At 39.3% G+C, this 13,900-nt stretch overlaps 1 protein-coding gene across 4 annotated transcripts in view; it reads left to right on the plus strand.

Annotated features, from left to right (window-relative positions):
- Positions 1-13,900, plus strand: part of STAU2 (staufen double-stranded RNA binding protein 2) — a 154,110-nt gene that overhangs the window by 64,228 nt on the left and 75,982 nt on the right. For all 4 annotated transcript variants that reach the window (XR_014159509.1, XM_081874270.1, XM_081874272.1 and 1 more), the window contains exon 12: positions 9,582-9,889. Coding sequence is in view for 3 of the 4 variants with exons in the window: in XM_081874270.1 (XP_081730396.1) it covers positions 9,582-9,889 (308 nt within the window). In the remaining variant the exon portion in view is untranslated. The remainder of the gene's footprint in view (positions 1-9,581; positions 9,890-13,900) is intronic.

The following is a 13,900-nucleotide window of genomic DNA, read 5'->3' on the forward strand; positions in this document are numbered from 1 at the left end:
CAGCAAGTTTTCTTGCAACTTGAAGCCATTGATTTGAGTCCTACCCTCTAGAGCAGGAGAAAACAAACATGCTCCCTCCTCCATGTGACAGCCCTTAAGATATTTGAAGATGGCTATCATATCTGTTCTCAGACTTCTCTTTTCCAGGCTAAACATACCCAGCTCCTTCAAGCGTTCCTCATAAGGCTTAGTTTCCAGAACCTTGTTTGTCTTGGTTGCCCTCTCCGACCACACTCAGTTTTCCCTTGCCTCTGTATCCTGAAACCCAGGAGAACATGATCACTTCCTCCCAAGTTTCCAAGCACTTGCACTCCATCAATCAGTTCCTCCCTGTTGGTGAGGACCAGGTCCAAGATAGATGACCCCCTTGTTGGTTCTTCCATCTTCTGGGAAATGAAATTGTCAGCAATGCAATGGAGGAATTTGTCAGACCTTACACTCTTGGCAGAGTTTGAATCCCAACAGATATCAGGGAAGAAGTCCCCCATGATTACTATTTCTCTCCTTTTTGAATGTTTGGTAATGTCTAAACAGAACTGAGTCCTGTTGAATTGAATGGTTTTATGCCTAGGTGAGTGGGATTAGGATTGCAACTTTAGGGTCAAATAGTCATGGCAGCCCATTCAAAAAAGGAAAATAAAAAAATCAAAACCCAGAATAAAACAGGTTAGCTCTGGTTATATCACAATCAGTGTTCAAAATAATCTTTCTTCAAGGTCATGTGACTTCTAAAAGGACATCAGATAGAACTTAAAATTGAAAACAACATTAGAACATAGTTAATCAGAATCATGGTTTAAACAAGTTCTTCTTAATATACATCAGGATTAAATTTAGTCTACATCTGAAATGTTCATGTGAAAATCCCAAACCATGGAAAACCTTTTATTTGAAAACACTTGTTTTTCTTCCCTAACTCATTTATTACTTTGGACTTTTGCATGAAATCAGGAACTTTGTTCCTTAGGAGTCCATCTGCTCCTGCTGTTTGTTCACCATCTGAAATCATAATCATCTGTTTGTGACACACTAATCATTTTCGCAGTAACTAATTGTGATGTCACAAACAGATGATTATGATTTCAGGTGGTGAACAACCAGCAGGAACTAATGAACTCCCAAGGAACAAAGAAGAATAAGCATGGAGAAAAACAGATATTAATGTCATAGGGTTTTCCCCCTTCCAAATCTAAGTTTGTCTGAATATAACAATTTATGTTTATTGGACAGTACCAGGTAAGAAGCCATGTCAAAACAATTTGAAGACTGTTTACCAAAATCCCACATTTACTTCGTAGTTACTAATATTTTTTGATAAACCAAGTACATTAAGGCAGTTATTTATGAATTTTTGCATGCTCATAGGTTTTCGTCTGAAATGAGAAACATACTTGTTTGACATTTATAGGCCTTGTGTTTGAATAATTTTGTGAATTCTCTTTTGCACGTCTCCATATGTTTCTTTTGATCCAGGGACAGGGAATGTCAGTGGAGCCCTCCTGTGGCTAATTTAACACTTGTGAATTTTCTATGGATGATAATGAGTCACTTCAAGAGTGAATAAAATGTATTCCTTATGTTTGCTATATGAGAAAGTCAAATCTGAGAGGCAGGGTGATACTTTTTTACAATTGTGTTTTGCTAGTTTATCTTGAGGGCTTTCTATTGTTTGCAAGGATTCGGTGTTTTTCTTCTTTTGGTCTCTGAGGTCCCACAGTTGTGTTCTGCACTTGGGCAGAGTCATTTCCAAAACCTTCAAGAGCTTCAGCTAGGGAGTCTTTACTCCTGGCCCTGCCCCTCCCTTCTAAGGGCAACAGAAAATTCTTCCACCCATGTTCTGATGGGTAGGGTTGGTACATACTTCTAAATGCATTGAGAATTGTATCTCTCAAAAAAAATCCTGCCTCTACGTGACTTTGGAGCTTTATTTTCCTTGCCTTTCTATTAGCTAAGCCTTTATCCTTCTGATTTGTTTATTTCAAATGCATGTGATTAAAAAACATTTTTCTTTATGGCCCAGGTTCCTATAGTGCAGTGGTTGAGATAGTACATCTAGCATCTACCTTTGACCACAGTACAGTGGTGCCTCACAAGACAAAAAGAATCCGTTCCGCGAGTCTCTTCGTCTTGCGGTTTTTTCGTCTTGCGAAGCAACCCTATTAGCGGCTTAGCGGATTAGCGCTATTAGCGGCTTAGCGGCTATTAGCGGCTAAGCGGCTATTGGCGGCTTAGAAAAAGGGGGGGGGGAGACTTGCAAGATGTTTTCGTCTTGCGAAGCAAGCCCATAGAGAAATTCGTCTTGCGAAGCGCCTCGAAAAACGGAAAACCCTTTCGTCTAGCGGGTTTTTCGTCTTGCGAGGCATTCGTCTTGCGGGGCACCACTGTATCCTCTTAACTCTCTCAAGGGAACTTCCTCTCAATTGCCACAGTGCAGGACCAGTTCTTCTAGAACTGGGATAGAGTTCTACATCACAATATCTGATCCCTCAGCTTTTGAGTATAGAAAAGACATCAGCTTTCAAGTTGTCCCCAGATCTACTTCATGTGCATCGATAACTAGACACTCCCATGCATCTTTGTAGACTTGATTCTATTCCTTTGTTTCTATAAAACAATTTGGCTCTGTTTGTTGTCTGACATTCCAGATCTTGGAACATGTATTGTCTTTCAAACCAGAATGGCTATCTTCCTTTCTCACTTATGCTCAATCCCATGTCAGTCTCTACATATAATTCACAGATTTAAGGATATTGTATATTGTCTCATCCACACGCTAACCTTCTCTGGAAGATTCTGTTGAACCTGTGTCTTCCGTTCATTTTGTCCTCCTGCATGGGCAAACTCTTCATACCTGCAGCAGGAACAGGAAACCTGTGGCATTCCAGATGTTGTTGAACAGAGACGATGAGATTTGAAGGCTTCCTCTCTTGTCTTCAGCCATATGTGACCTTCAGCTCCTTTCTTTTAAGATGGCCTTTTTGGTTGTGACTATATCTATCAACAAGGTTAAGAAACTGGCTGCCTTGAATCATGATCCAACTTTCTTGTGCATCCTTTGACCAGACCTCAGCTCAGACCTAAAGCTGTCTTTCATTTCAGCTTGAACAAAGACATGAATGTTCCTCTTCTAGATTGATGGACCATAGTGAACTTGTGCAATACTCTGTCAGTTCTTACATTAAAAGATTATTGCTACCACTTCTTTCTGTTACCATAAACTTGCATGCATCAGTTTTCTTCAGTTTTGTTTGCTAGCTTGTTCCCTTGGCTTCCACAGTTTTTGACGTAGTGTTGAGACATATCTTTATCAGCACAAGCTAGTTACGAATAGATACTACATTCTGCTGTATCTGTCATTTTCACTGAGTCATGCATGCTGTTGGGTTTGCCCAGTTTTTGTGATGTTATACCTTTTGTGTCTGATGATGCAGATATTTTGTTAATGAAACAGCACCATCAAATATGTAATTTATAATACTTGCAGTAATTACTATTGCTGTCATTGACACTCCTAGAATTTCCACTTAAGGAACTGAATCCATTACCACTACACTTTTTGCCACTTCTCTAAGATGTATAATTTAGTGTCTAAAAGATTAAAAAAAAAAAAAGGCAACAGACTTAGCTTGGTGGATTTATTTCTTGCAGGTCACAAAGCCACAGTGTACTCAATCTTGATCTTCACCCTGCCTTATCCCAAAACCCTTAAAACCCAGATATTAGAAAACAAAAAGACATGCCAGAGCCCTGTATAAGCCTCCATTCTGCTAAAGGAGAAGTACACACACAAAGGCTTACTGGATCAGAAACTGTAGTCCTTGGTTAGATGTGCACATTGGAATGCACATCTGAGTGCGGATACTACCTGTCAGCACTGTTTTCAGTATAATGTCCATTTCTCATCTTCATTCTGATTAAGCAAGTCACACATAAATACTGGGGGAGGTGATAGTGTTAACCTGTCTTAAATAAATGCAGAAACACAACAGAAAATATTTGAGATGACAACATAATGTGAATCACTCTTCAAAACTCTTTGTAGAGTGCTGCTACCTGAACTCACTGCCCATTAAGTAAAAAATAGCAGAGCCATTGGTATTCCAGAAGAATTCAGTTGAGCAATGGCAGAGGTGTCGTGAAAAAAGCAGAATACATGTGAACTGCAGTTGAACCTGACTCTCCCACTCTTACTGTGTTGTCTACTCTTGGTAAAATAGCGACTGAACAGCCACTCTGTTTACCAGTACTGTTGTAGATGGCTGTTGTGATCACATTCTTGTGTTTTGCTGTTCCTTTTTTCCACGGATGTTTCTTGGAAATTCCAAAAGTGGTACTTGCAAACCATTCTCAAGAGTTTAAATTGCCTGGCATTTTGTGCCAACTGAATATGAGCGTATAAAGCACAATGTCTTTATGCTTGTATTTCTGCTCTTTTCTATTACTATTGAAAGGGTGCCTCAGAGTGTATTTTCTGTGCTTTTTTGTGAAAATTAATTTATGATGGTACCAAAGGTACTGACAATTCGATGGTTATTACTGACTGAATAGAGAAATGCTTGGAATTATTTTATCATGACTCAGGTTAATAACATGTTTCAGCAATACAGTTCTGTATAAGAGTCTCCATGAGGCTGTTCGGAATATACTAAATATATACTAAACATAAAGTGCATTACATCATATTGTCAAACCATGGTTTCACATTACGGGCATAATTAGAATAGACCTGAACTTCTTGTGCTACGATTTCTGAATCTTTCTATGTTCCTGGCAAACCATAGTTTGCTGTTGCATCTGAATGTGCCAAGCTATGGTGGTATCCATTGGTGTCACCCTACTGTTGGAAAGCGTCTTTCAGTAGAATGAGGAGGGGTGGGATTACATCTTCCTCTGCAGGTCCCCAATCTGCTCCAAAGCATTGGATGCTCTCCGGAGCAAATTTAGGGGGACTGTCGGAAGCTTGTAGGAAAGAGGGGAAATTACTGGAAATTGTTTCCCTCTTAACACAGATGTCTTCCATTAGTAGATTAACACCATTGGTTACAACCCTATGGTTTGAGCAAATCATGAGTTTTAGTTGAAATCAGGATCACAAACCAGAATCTAGCATTCCTGCCAAGAGCCAGAAAGAAGCTTATTAATTTTGGAGTGTGGGGAGAGGAAGGAGGGGAAATGTGTGAGTCCAAAACTCTGTTCTATCTGACTGCACAAATTGTGTACACATCCTGAGAAATACATTTTGGATTGCTGTAGTTGATATGTTCCAAGACTTTTAGTGAAACTCTGAAAGCGATTGTGAAGTCAGAGATTGTGTAATTTCTGACCGTTTTCTTAATAACAGCAACTTGCAAACCTACCAAGTGGTAGGTGTTTTTGAAGACTACTATCCTATGAATACTGGGGGGGGGGAGCACTAATGGTCCTATAAAAGCAGACCATTCTGAGACGCAGACGATGACAGCACAGTCTCTGTACTTCTCCTTGGTTGAGGCTCATAAGTAACTTTTCGTCCTCTTTCTGTTGTGGCGAGACTATAACTTAGTATGGTTGCATACAGGTTGCATTTTGTTTTCTTTTTTCTTTCTGTAAATGGTTAGCAGAACTGTTGAGCAAACATTTTAATGGTTTTTAAAAATGGATTAGACAGATTCATGGAGGAGAGGTCTGACAGTGGTTGTTAATTTTGAACTGGGTCCTCTCTGTATAAGAAAGTAATCCATAGCTGTCAACTTTCAGATTTGAAAATAAGGGATCAGCAGCCTTGAAAATAAGGGATCAGCAGCCTCACCTGTCCTGGGGACAGTCTATAGGATATCTAACAATGCGGGATAGTAGCGGGAAGCAGTGGGAAACGGCGCTGGAATAAGGGAATTTCCGGCAAAAAAAGGGAAGGTTGACAGCTATGGTAATCCTCTGAATACCAGATGCTGGGAACAATTAGGAATAGCTGCCACCCTTGTGTCCTGTTGCTTGTGAGTTTCCAGTAGTATCTGGCTAGCAGTTCTTGGAAACTGAATGGTGGACTGGAGCAGGACTTCCTTGATAGCGCCATGAATAAGCTTCATCACATTCAATACTCATATTGATAGTTAATTGCATTTTATTGCTTCTTTTATTTATTACATTGTATTGCAATTTGAATAATAATATTATTATTCAAATTGTAATACAATAAAAGACAATACTATAAGAAATAAAAGAAGCAATTAAAATGCAATTAAAAACCACTGGACTAGTGGAATATTGTTCTAAACCAGCAAGGCAATCCTCAAGTAGTTTTTGAAACAAAAGATTGCGTTTGAGACTACTGTTTGAAGAAAACCTCTCTAGAGTTTTTAAATAATGAGTGATTACCACTGTCTTTCCAGTCTGCATATTTTTCTAATATAATTGTATACAGACCTTCATACATATGTATCTATTTACTTTCTTAAATGGGGGGGGGGGGGCGGGGATTGATAGTTGCTCTGCTGAAAGACCAGCTTCATCTGGCTCATTTCTTCGCTGACCTATTTCCATTCTAACTGGTCATTATTAGAACTGCTACCTTTAGTTTGGTTGTTTTCCTTTTCCTGCCTTTTTCAGACTGTGTTGTGTCTTTTATATTACAAGCCTATGTGCAAAGGCTGTCTTTTTAAAATTGATCTTATGTAAGCTACTCTGGCACGTGGGTGGCGCTGTGGGTTAAACCACAGAGCCTAGGACTTGCTGATCAGAAGGTCGGCGGTTCGAATCCCCGCGACGGGGTGAGCTCCCATTGCTCGGTCCCTGCTCCTGCCAACCTAGCAGTTCAAAAGCACGTCAAAGTGCAAGTAGATAAATAGGTACCGCTCAGGCGGGAAGGTAAACGGCGTTTCCGTGCGCTGCTCTGGTTCGCCAGAAGCAGCTTAGTCATGCTGGTCACATGCTGGAAGCTGTACGCCGGCTTCCTCGGCCAATAAAGTGAGATGAGCACTGCAACCCCAGAGTCAGTCATGACTGGACCTAATGGTCAGGGGTCCCTTTACCTTTACCTTTACCTTTACCTTTACCTTTACCTTTAAGCTACTCTGGGAGCCTTTTTGACTGAGGAGCAGGTTAAAAATGTTTTAAATAAATAAACATGTCACAAAGCATTTTACCTACACAGGTTGTATTCATTGTTATGGAAATAAACCAATTACAGTCATACCTTGGTGACTGTAGTCACCAAATGACTGTAGTAACTTGAATGTTTTGGCTCCTGAATGCCGCAAACCTGGAAGTGAGTGTTCGGTTTGCGAACGTTTTTTGGAAGCCGAATGTCTGACGCGGCTTCTGCGCCTTCTGATTGAGTGGAGGACGCTCCTGCAGCCAATCAGAAGCTGCACCTTGGTTTTCAAACGTTTCTGGAAGTTGAATGGACTTCCGGAACAGATTCCGTTCGAGAACCAAGGTAACACTGTACTAGGCTTTTTTCTTCTTGTTGTGTGTTTTGTTTAGTAAAAGTTAAATGCTTTTAATATAGCCACTAAAAGAAAACTTTAGTATTTTAATTTTTTAAAAGGAGGCTTTAATGTCACAGGTCTATGAAAACTCAGTGACTGCAGGCACTTCCCATGTGTAGGGAAAGTTTGGGTCAATCTATAAGTGCTCCTCAAACTTTTTGTAACATTTTTTATTCTAATCTAGAAGAAGTAAGATACTATTCATGTAGTACTCTGTGTCACAGACACAATTCTCCTACTTGATATTAAAATTGATATACAGTTATACACAGTTTGCTATTTATGATCAGAAGCCAGTATGTTTGAAAAAGAAATAACTAGGAAGTTCAAAGGTTTTTCTTAATCAGCAACTTAAGTATTACAAAGCTATAATGTAATGCATTAACTGGTCTTAAAAATAAAGTTTAAAAGTAGCTATCTAGAATTTATAGTTTCTGCAGTAAAACCCCTATTTTGTTCCCTTTTTTGTAGTGGAAATACAGGAAAATGTTATTATATGATCTTACTTAAAACATGAGATTATTTTTATAAATATTGTTGGTAGTAGATGGGAATGGCAGAAACCTCAAAGGAGTATTGTGTGACATAATTTGTTGACGTGTATAGTGCTTCCAAATCCTCAAAACAAAAGGTGTTACATAAGTGGAAAGTCCTTGTCATTATTGCTAATTGAATGATGTTATTACAGTAATGTGGATACAATTGAAAAACATATGGTATATTATGCGAGAGAGTTTTTTATTCATCCTATGCTCCATATTAGTTGTTTTAACATTTAAAAAGATTAGTAATCTGGACGAATTCCCGACTATTGTTCCAGACAGCAGTTAGATATTTGGGTGGATCATGTAAAAACACTGAAAAGGCTGAGAGAGCATGTGAAATGTTTGTTTGAAGTGATATTACATCAGTGGACTAGACATCTGTACTTTTTGATGTGGTTTGAAAAGGTTTATAGTATTGTACTGGAATTTTAAATGGGTTTTCTTTCACCATATTACTTCTGTTATTATTTCTGAACAAATACATGTATTTTGTTCATGTCCTGCTATTTAAAATGTTGCATCTGTATATATCTGAAAAGCTTTTATGGAGACTGGATTTGCATTAGGCCACATTCAAAGGAAACGTGAGCCCTTCACCATCTGTATTGGCATTGTCCCTTGATTTTCTCTGCAAATATGCCAGCAGAAATCATCTATCTATTACTTCCCACTGTATTTCACCATCTCGGTTACAAAAGTTGGGTGTTTTTCTGATTGCCATGGTGGGACAGAAGGAGCAAGGCACAGATTTCAGGCATTTATTAAAGTGATGTATTTAATATGTTGTGCCCTGAAGATTCTTAAACTGAAGCAGATCACTTCATGTAGCCCAGTACTGTTTTCCTTTGACTGGCAGCTCTCGCAAGATCACAGGAAGAGGTCTTTCTCAGCCCTGCTCTCTGATATCATTTTAACTGAAGAAGTGAAGTACTGAACACAGAACCTTTGCAGAAAAACCTGTGCTAGGCCAGTGAGCTAAGGGCCACCAAAGGTTGGGTGGAACATTGAACCCCAAAATCATCGATCCAAACCTTGTTGCATTTGTATGTTGAGCCTGAATGAGCCCAAGAAAAGTGTCTGATGTACAGTCTTCCCTCTCTTTTGAGGTTAATCCACCAACTTTATTTTAAAGCAGGATGCCTGGTTCAAATATAACTCTAAGCCAGGACTCAGGAAAAAGGAAATCAAAGCTGTGGGGAAATCTCCCAACAACCATGTTGGAAGGTGGGAGGCTAAAGCCTGATGTTTTGTTTGGGGTTGTTCAGGTTTGGCATTATGTGTGAATATGGCCGCATATCTACTGCCCTGCACTGAAAAATGGCATCTAATATTATTATGCATTTCTGGAAGATGGCTAAGATTTAAGTGTATCTTCCACATAGAGAAGTAAGAAACAGATGCCACGATATCATCACTGATGATGATTGACAATGATGAGACTTGTGAGGATGAAACTGATGGTTTCAATAAGAGGTATCTGAAAGTAGAATGTGTTTACTGGCAATGTTCTGTTTGGTAATATTTAAACAATTACAGGTAGAGTAAAAAGGGTCTTTGTTCTTGTTTTCAGCACCAAAGGGAATACTCCATCTCTCTCCTGATGTTTATCAAGAAATGGAAGCGAGCCGCAACAAAGCATCCCCTGGTACCCCTGTAAACTATTTGTCCTCCAAGGAAATGAGCCAAGCATCTAGTTGTTTCTTCAGCACATCTCCTGCCACTAATAATACAGCTACAATTGCCAGGGAACTGCTCATGAACGGAACATCTCCCACTGCTGAAGCTATAGGACTGAAAGGAATGTCAGTCACTGCCCCTTGTTCTACGGTGCAACCTTCAAAGCAACTGGAATATCTGGCAAGGATCCAAGGCTTTCAGGTATGGGTGGACTTGAATAAAAGGCATTGTATAGCCATTATCTGCAGAATTACTTTAGCTTATTTATTTATTTATTTAGAAGATTAGAGTTGTAAGAATGTCAAAGGATCCTGTATATATTCCAATGATTTTGTTACTGTCGTGTCTATTGCCGTCTGAAACTTGATTTCCATTGGGATGGGGGGAAGTAACGCATGTAGTGCTCCTAAATAATCATGCACAGCATGGACGGAAGAATATATAATGATTTGGTATTAATTTAAATACTGTCCTGTGACAAAAGGCCACGGGTTTTAATGTATTTTTAATCTTTGTTGGAATCCGCCCAGGGTGGCTGGGGAAACTCAGCCAGATGGGCGGGGTATAAATAATAAATTATTTATTATTATTATTATTATTATTATTATTATTATTATTATTATTGACAACAAGAACTTAAATAACAATTGTTTTGATACAACTTGTAATAAAATGCAATCCTCAAAATATTTAGAAATTACTTCAGTCACAGTTGCCCTCCTCACAAAGCCTGGTAGAAGAGGTGTGTCTTCACCTGTTTCACAAAGGAAAACAACAATGTCGCTAGGCACACCTTGGTGATGAGGGTATTCTACAGACATGGAGCCACCATTGAAAAGGCCCTTCCATGGACCCCAGCACTACATATGTCGTCCTGTGCAGGGACCACTAGTTCGGGTATCATCCATTGATTTTACAGGATGGGCAGATGGATATGTGAGAAGGCATTCACCTCGCTTATATACCTCGCGCCTAGCCATTCAGGTCTTTAAAGTGTAAGCACCTTGACTTGGGCTGGAGGACAAAATGACAACCAGTCAACTTGTTTTTAAATGTGGGTTTTATGTACTAGGCCTGCTACTCCTACAAGCACGTTTTGCACTAATTGCAATTTCTGGAGCATCTTCAAGGACAGCCTGATGTAGAACACGTTACAGTTGTCCACCTTGGAGGTTGTCAGAGCATGAGTGACCATAGCCATGGTATCCTTACTGAAGAATGGCTGCAGCTGGTGCACCAGCTGAAACAAGGCATAGGTACTTCTTTATCCATGCAGGCTACATGGGCCTGAAGTGACAGTGATGGTTCAAAGAGCACCCCCAAACTAAACAACTTGAAGGCAGGTGCAACCTGGTCAAAAACAATTCATTCCTACAACTTCTGTATATGGAACCAACTTCTCACAACACTTTCCATCAGAAGTCACCCAGTGCTATTCTCTGGAGCCACCCTTGGAAATAAGAGCAGAACCACAGAAAAACACTGCACCCCATCTCCTCAGGGAGTCCAAGAAGATACCACAGTCAGTGATATTGAAAGCGCTGAAAAGCCAATAAATTTCAGCAGGCTCACACTCCCCTGCCCTTCTTCCAATGAAGATCATCAGCTAGGACAACCAAGGCCATTTCTCCCCCACCAGGCCTAGACACAGATCCAAGCATGCCTGAAGCTGCCCTATCATCTTTTCAAGTACCTAACCCAGAAGGGGAATGTATACTTATTAGTTAAATATTTCCATCATAAGAAGTATTGGCATGTATCTAACTAGCCCCTTTTATTTCAAAAATGTGTTTGCTTGTGCAGCAGGGATTCTTTTATTTTTCTAACCAACCTAAAGCTACTTTTTAAACTTTGAGGTGGTGGTGAATAATTAAAAGTGGCTCCTGATGTGTTCTGGCGGACAGTTTGAAGTTTGCAAAAAGAAAAGAGAACCCGTTTAAAACCAAAGGAAGGAAATCAGATCTTGTACTTGCTAACACTCACATTATAGCTTCTGTTAAAAAAAAACCAGTTATATACTTTCAGGCTTTCTTGGCGCTAGGAAATAGAAACATTGAAAGCTTGCCCTAACTGAGTCGCCGTGCCAGTTAGAGGTGGATATCTTGTGTCCCTCAGTTCATCTGCATATAGTAGGATCAGACAAATCTTGATGAAAGGAAATTCAATCCTCAAAAGTTTTCATTATCTCTTACATCTTTCTTTCACATCTTGTTGAATTGCTTTCAGTGCTTTATTTTCATTAGAGAAAACACAATTTATAGTAACATTTTCACCAACTTGCTTACTTCCTTAGCTGTAAGATACAGTTACTAGGCACTGATTGTTTGTGCTTTTCCTATCTACTTGCCCCCCTCTCTGCCCCCCCCCCCCAATTCTTGATTGGTCTTGAAAAATAGAATCCTTGTTTCCTTTTTTGCCCAGGTTGCTGCTGGTCATTCTACATGAACTTCAGTAGATATTCTCTCTAATTCCCACTTATTTCTTCAGTGTATCAAGAAACTGGTGATTTTGGCTTCCTACCCGCACCCCTTTTGTTCAGTTCAGCTTAATACCTTGGCTGCCTGAGTTTTTGGAATGAGCATGAAGCTCTGTGCTGGATCACTGAGCACTGAGGAGAGTGTTGAACAGAATCTCTGTGGGAAATGTCTTAGTGGGCTGTCAAGTGCCTATCACCAGTCTCTTCACCATCTCACTACAGAAAGCGCTTTCTGTTCAAGATCTTAAAAGCCTTTTTTTGCTTTACAGGTTAGTTATATCACACAGGTTTACCAGAGTAGAAAATAGTGCATTGACCAGGATGGCGCTTATTTCATACTCCTTGAATGCCTCAGAGTTGTCTGTGGTTTTTCTTTAGACAAATTATTAGTTCCTGTGTGCTGAGAACAATAAACATTAAAATGTCTATTTCTTAATTATAAACACATCTTTGTTCCACACTGACAATTGAGTGTACACATTCCATATTTCAAAAACATTAACTAAACAATAAAAAACTACTTCCCAAGAGGCATTGTTTACTATAATAAGAATAAGTATATTGATTTTTTAAAACCTAATTGGACAGTCTCCAATGTCCAACTAGAAGATATAACTTTTAAAAATGCGTATTTTTATTTGAGCTTTAATTTTCTGTATTCATTATATATATGTAAAACACACATATGTTACAAGCCATCAATATTTGAGACACACATACTGTACACTGCATGCTAGGCAAGTCTATTAAATTATTCATTACCCATTATTACAGGGCTCTGTTATTAAAAGAGCGGCGCTGTACTTTGATTCAGTTCAAATTAATGAAGCCAAGTACTTAACAAATTTTACAGTATCTGTATAAAGCATTCTTATTGTTCAGGTTTAGGATTATTATTTAAGCCACTTGCTTGGAGGCTTATTAAACAAAATGAGCTGCACATAAAAGAAGCGCTGCTATTTTAATGTTTACTTGCAATTTTGTTCATTGCTTCATAACTTAAACAGAAAAAAAAGTTTTTTAAAAGCTACAGTGCAAATAAAATACCCCAAATCATTTGGTTACATTGAAATATCTAGTGGAATTGGTTCTACATGTTGATGATTTATTTTAAAAATGTTATAGGCCATTTTTTCAAAGTGCTCCGGGCAGCTAATAGTGAATATTACTTAACTTGTCCTATCCAGCTATAGTTTACTAGGAAAATTAGTTGGAGTGTGTTGCGAAGGGTCAAATGAGATGCAGCAGGGCCTATGGAACGTACTGTGGTGAGGTTTCACATTCCTCCCCTTTTTTTGGAGGGTAGATTGCATTCCCACTTTAGTTGTGAATGATACAAACATGTGCATAAAATACACATGGGTGTTCTGTGCATTGACTTGATCAAAACTTTACAGTAAGTATCCTGGAGGTCAGAATTATAGTTTTTTGGGGTGGGGGTTGGGGAGAGAGTGTAATAAGGGTTAAAAAAAGCCATCCCTATACTATACAGGAAAGTATGGAGGCTAAAGGGGGGCACTGTTTCCACCGATAAACATGCTCACCCCAATATTTAGCAACAAAGTGCTCAGGTTTAAGGCTAGCAGACAGCTCCAAGCCTAAGCTCTGTAGCACTACCTAGGAAAGCAGGGGGAAGTGTCGGGGGGGGGGGGAGCCATCATCCCTACAAAACTTTTGTTTAGGTTAGCTGGAGCCCTGAGTTTTCATGTTAGAGACCAAGGACACACACTGCACAT

Source organism: Podarcis erhardii, assembly GCF_964252035.2.
Source record: "Podarcis erhardii genome assembly, chromosome: 8".
NCBI lineage: Eukaryota > Metazoa > Chordata > Lepidosauria > Squamata > Lacertidae > Podarcis > Podarcis erhardii.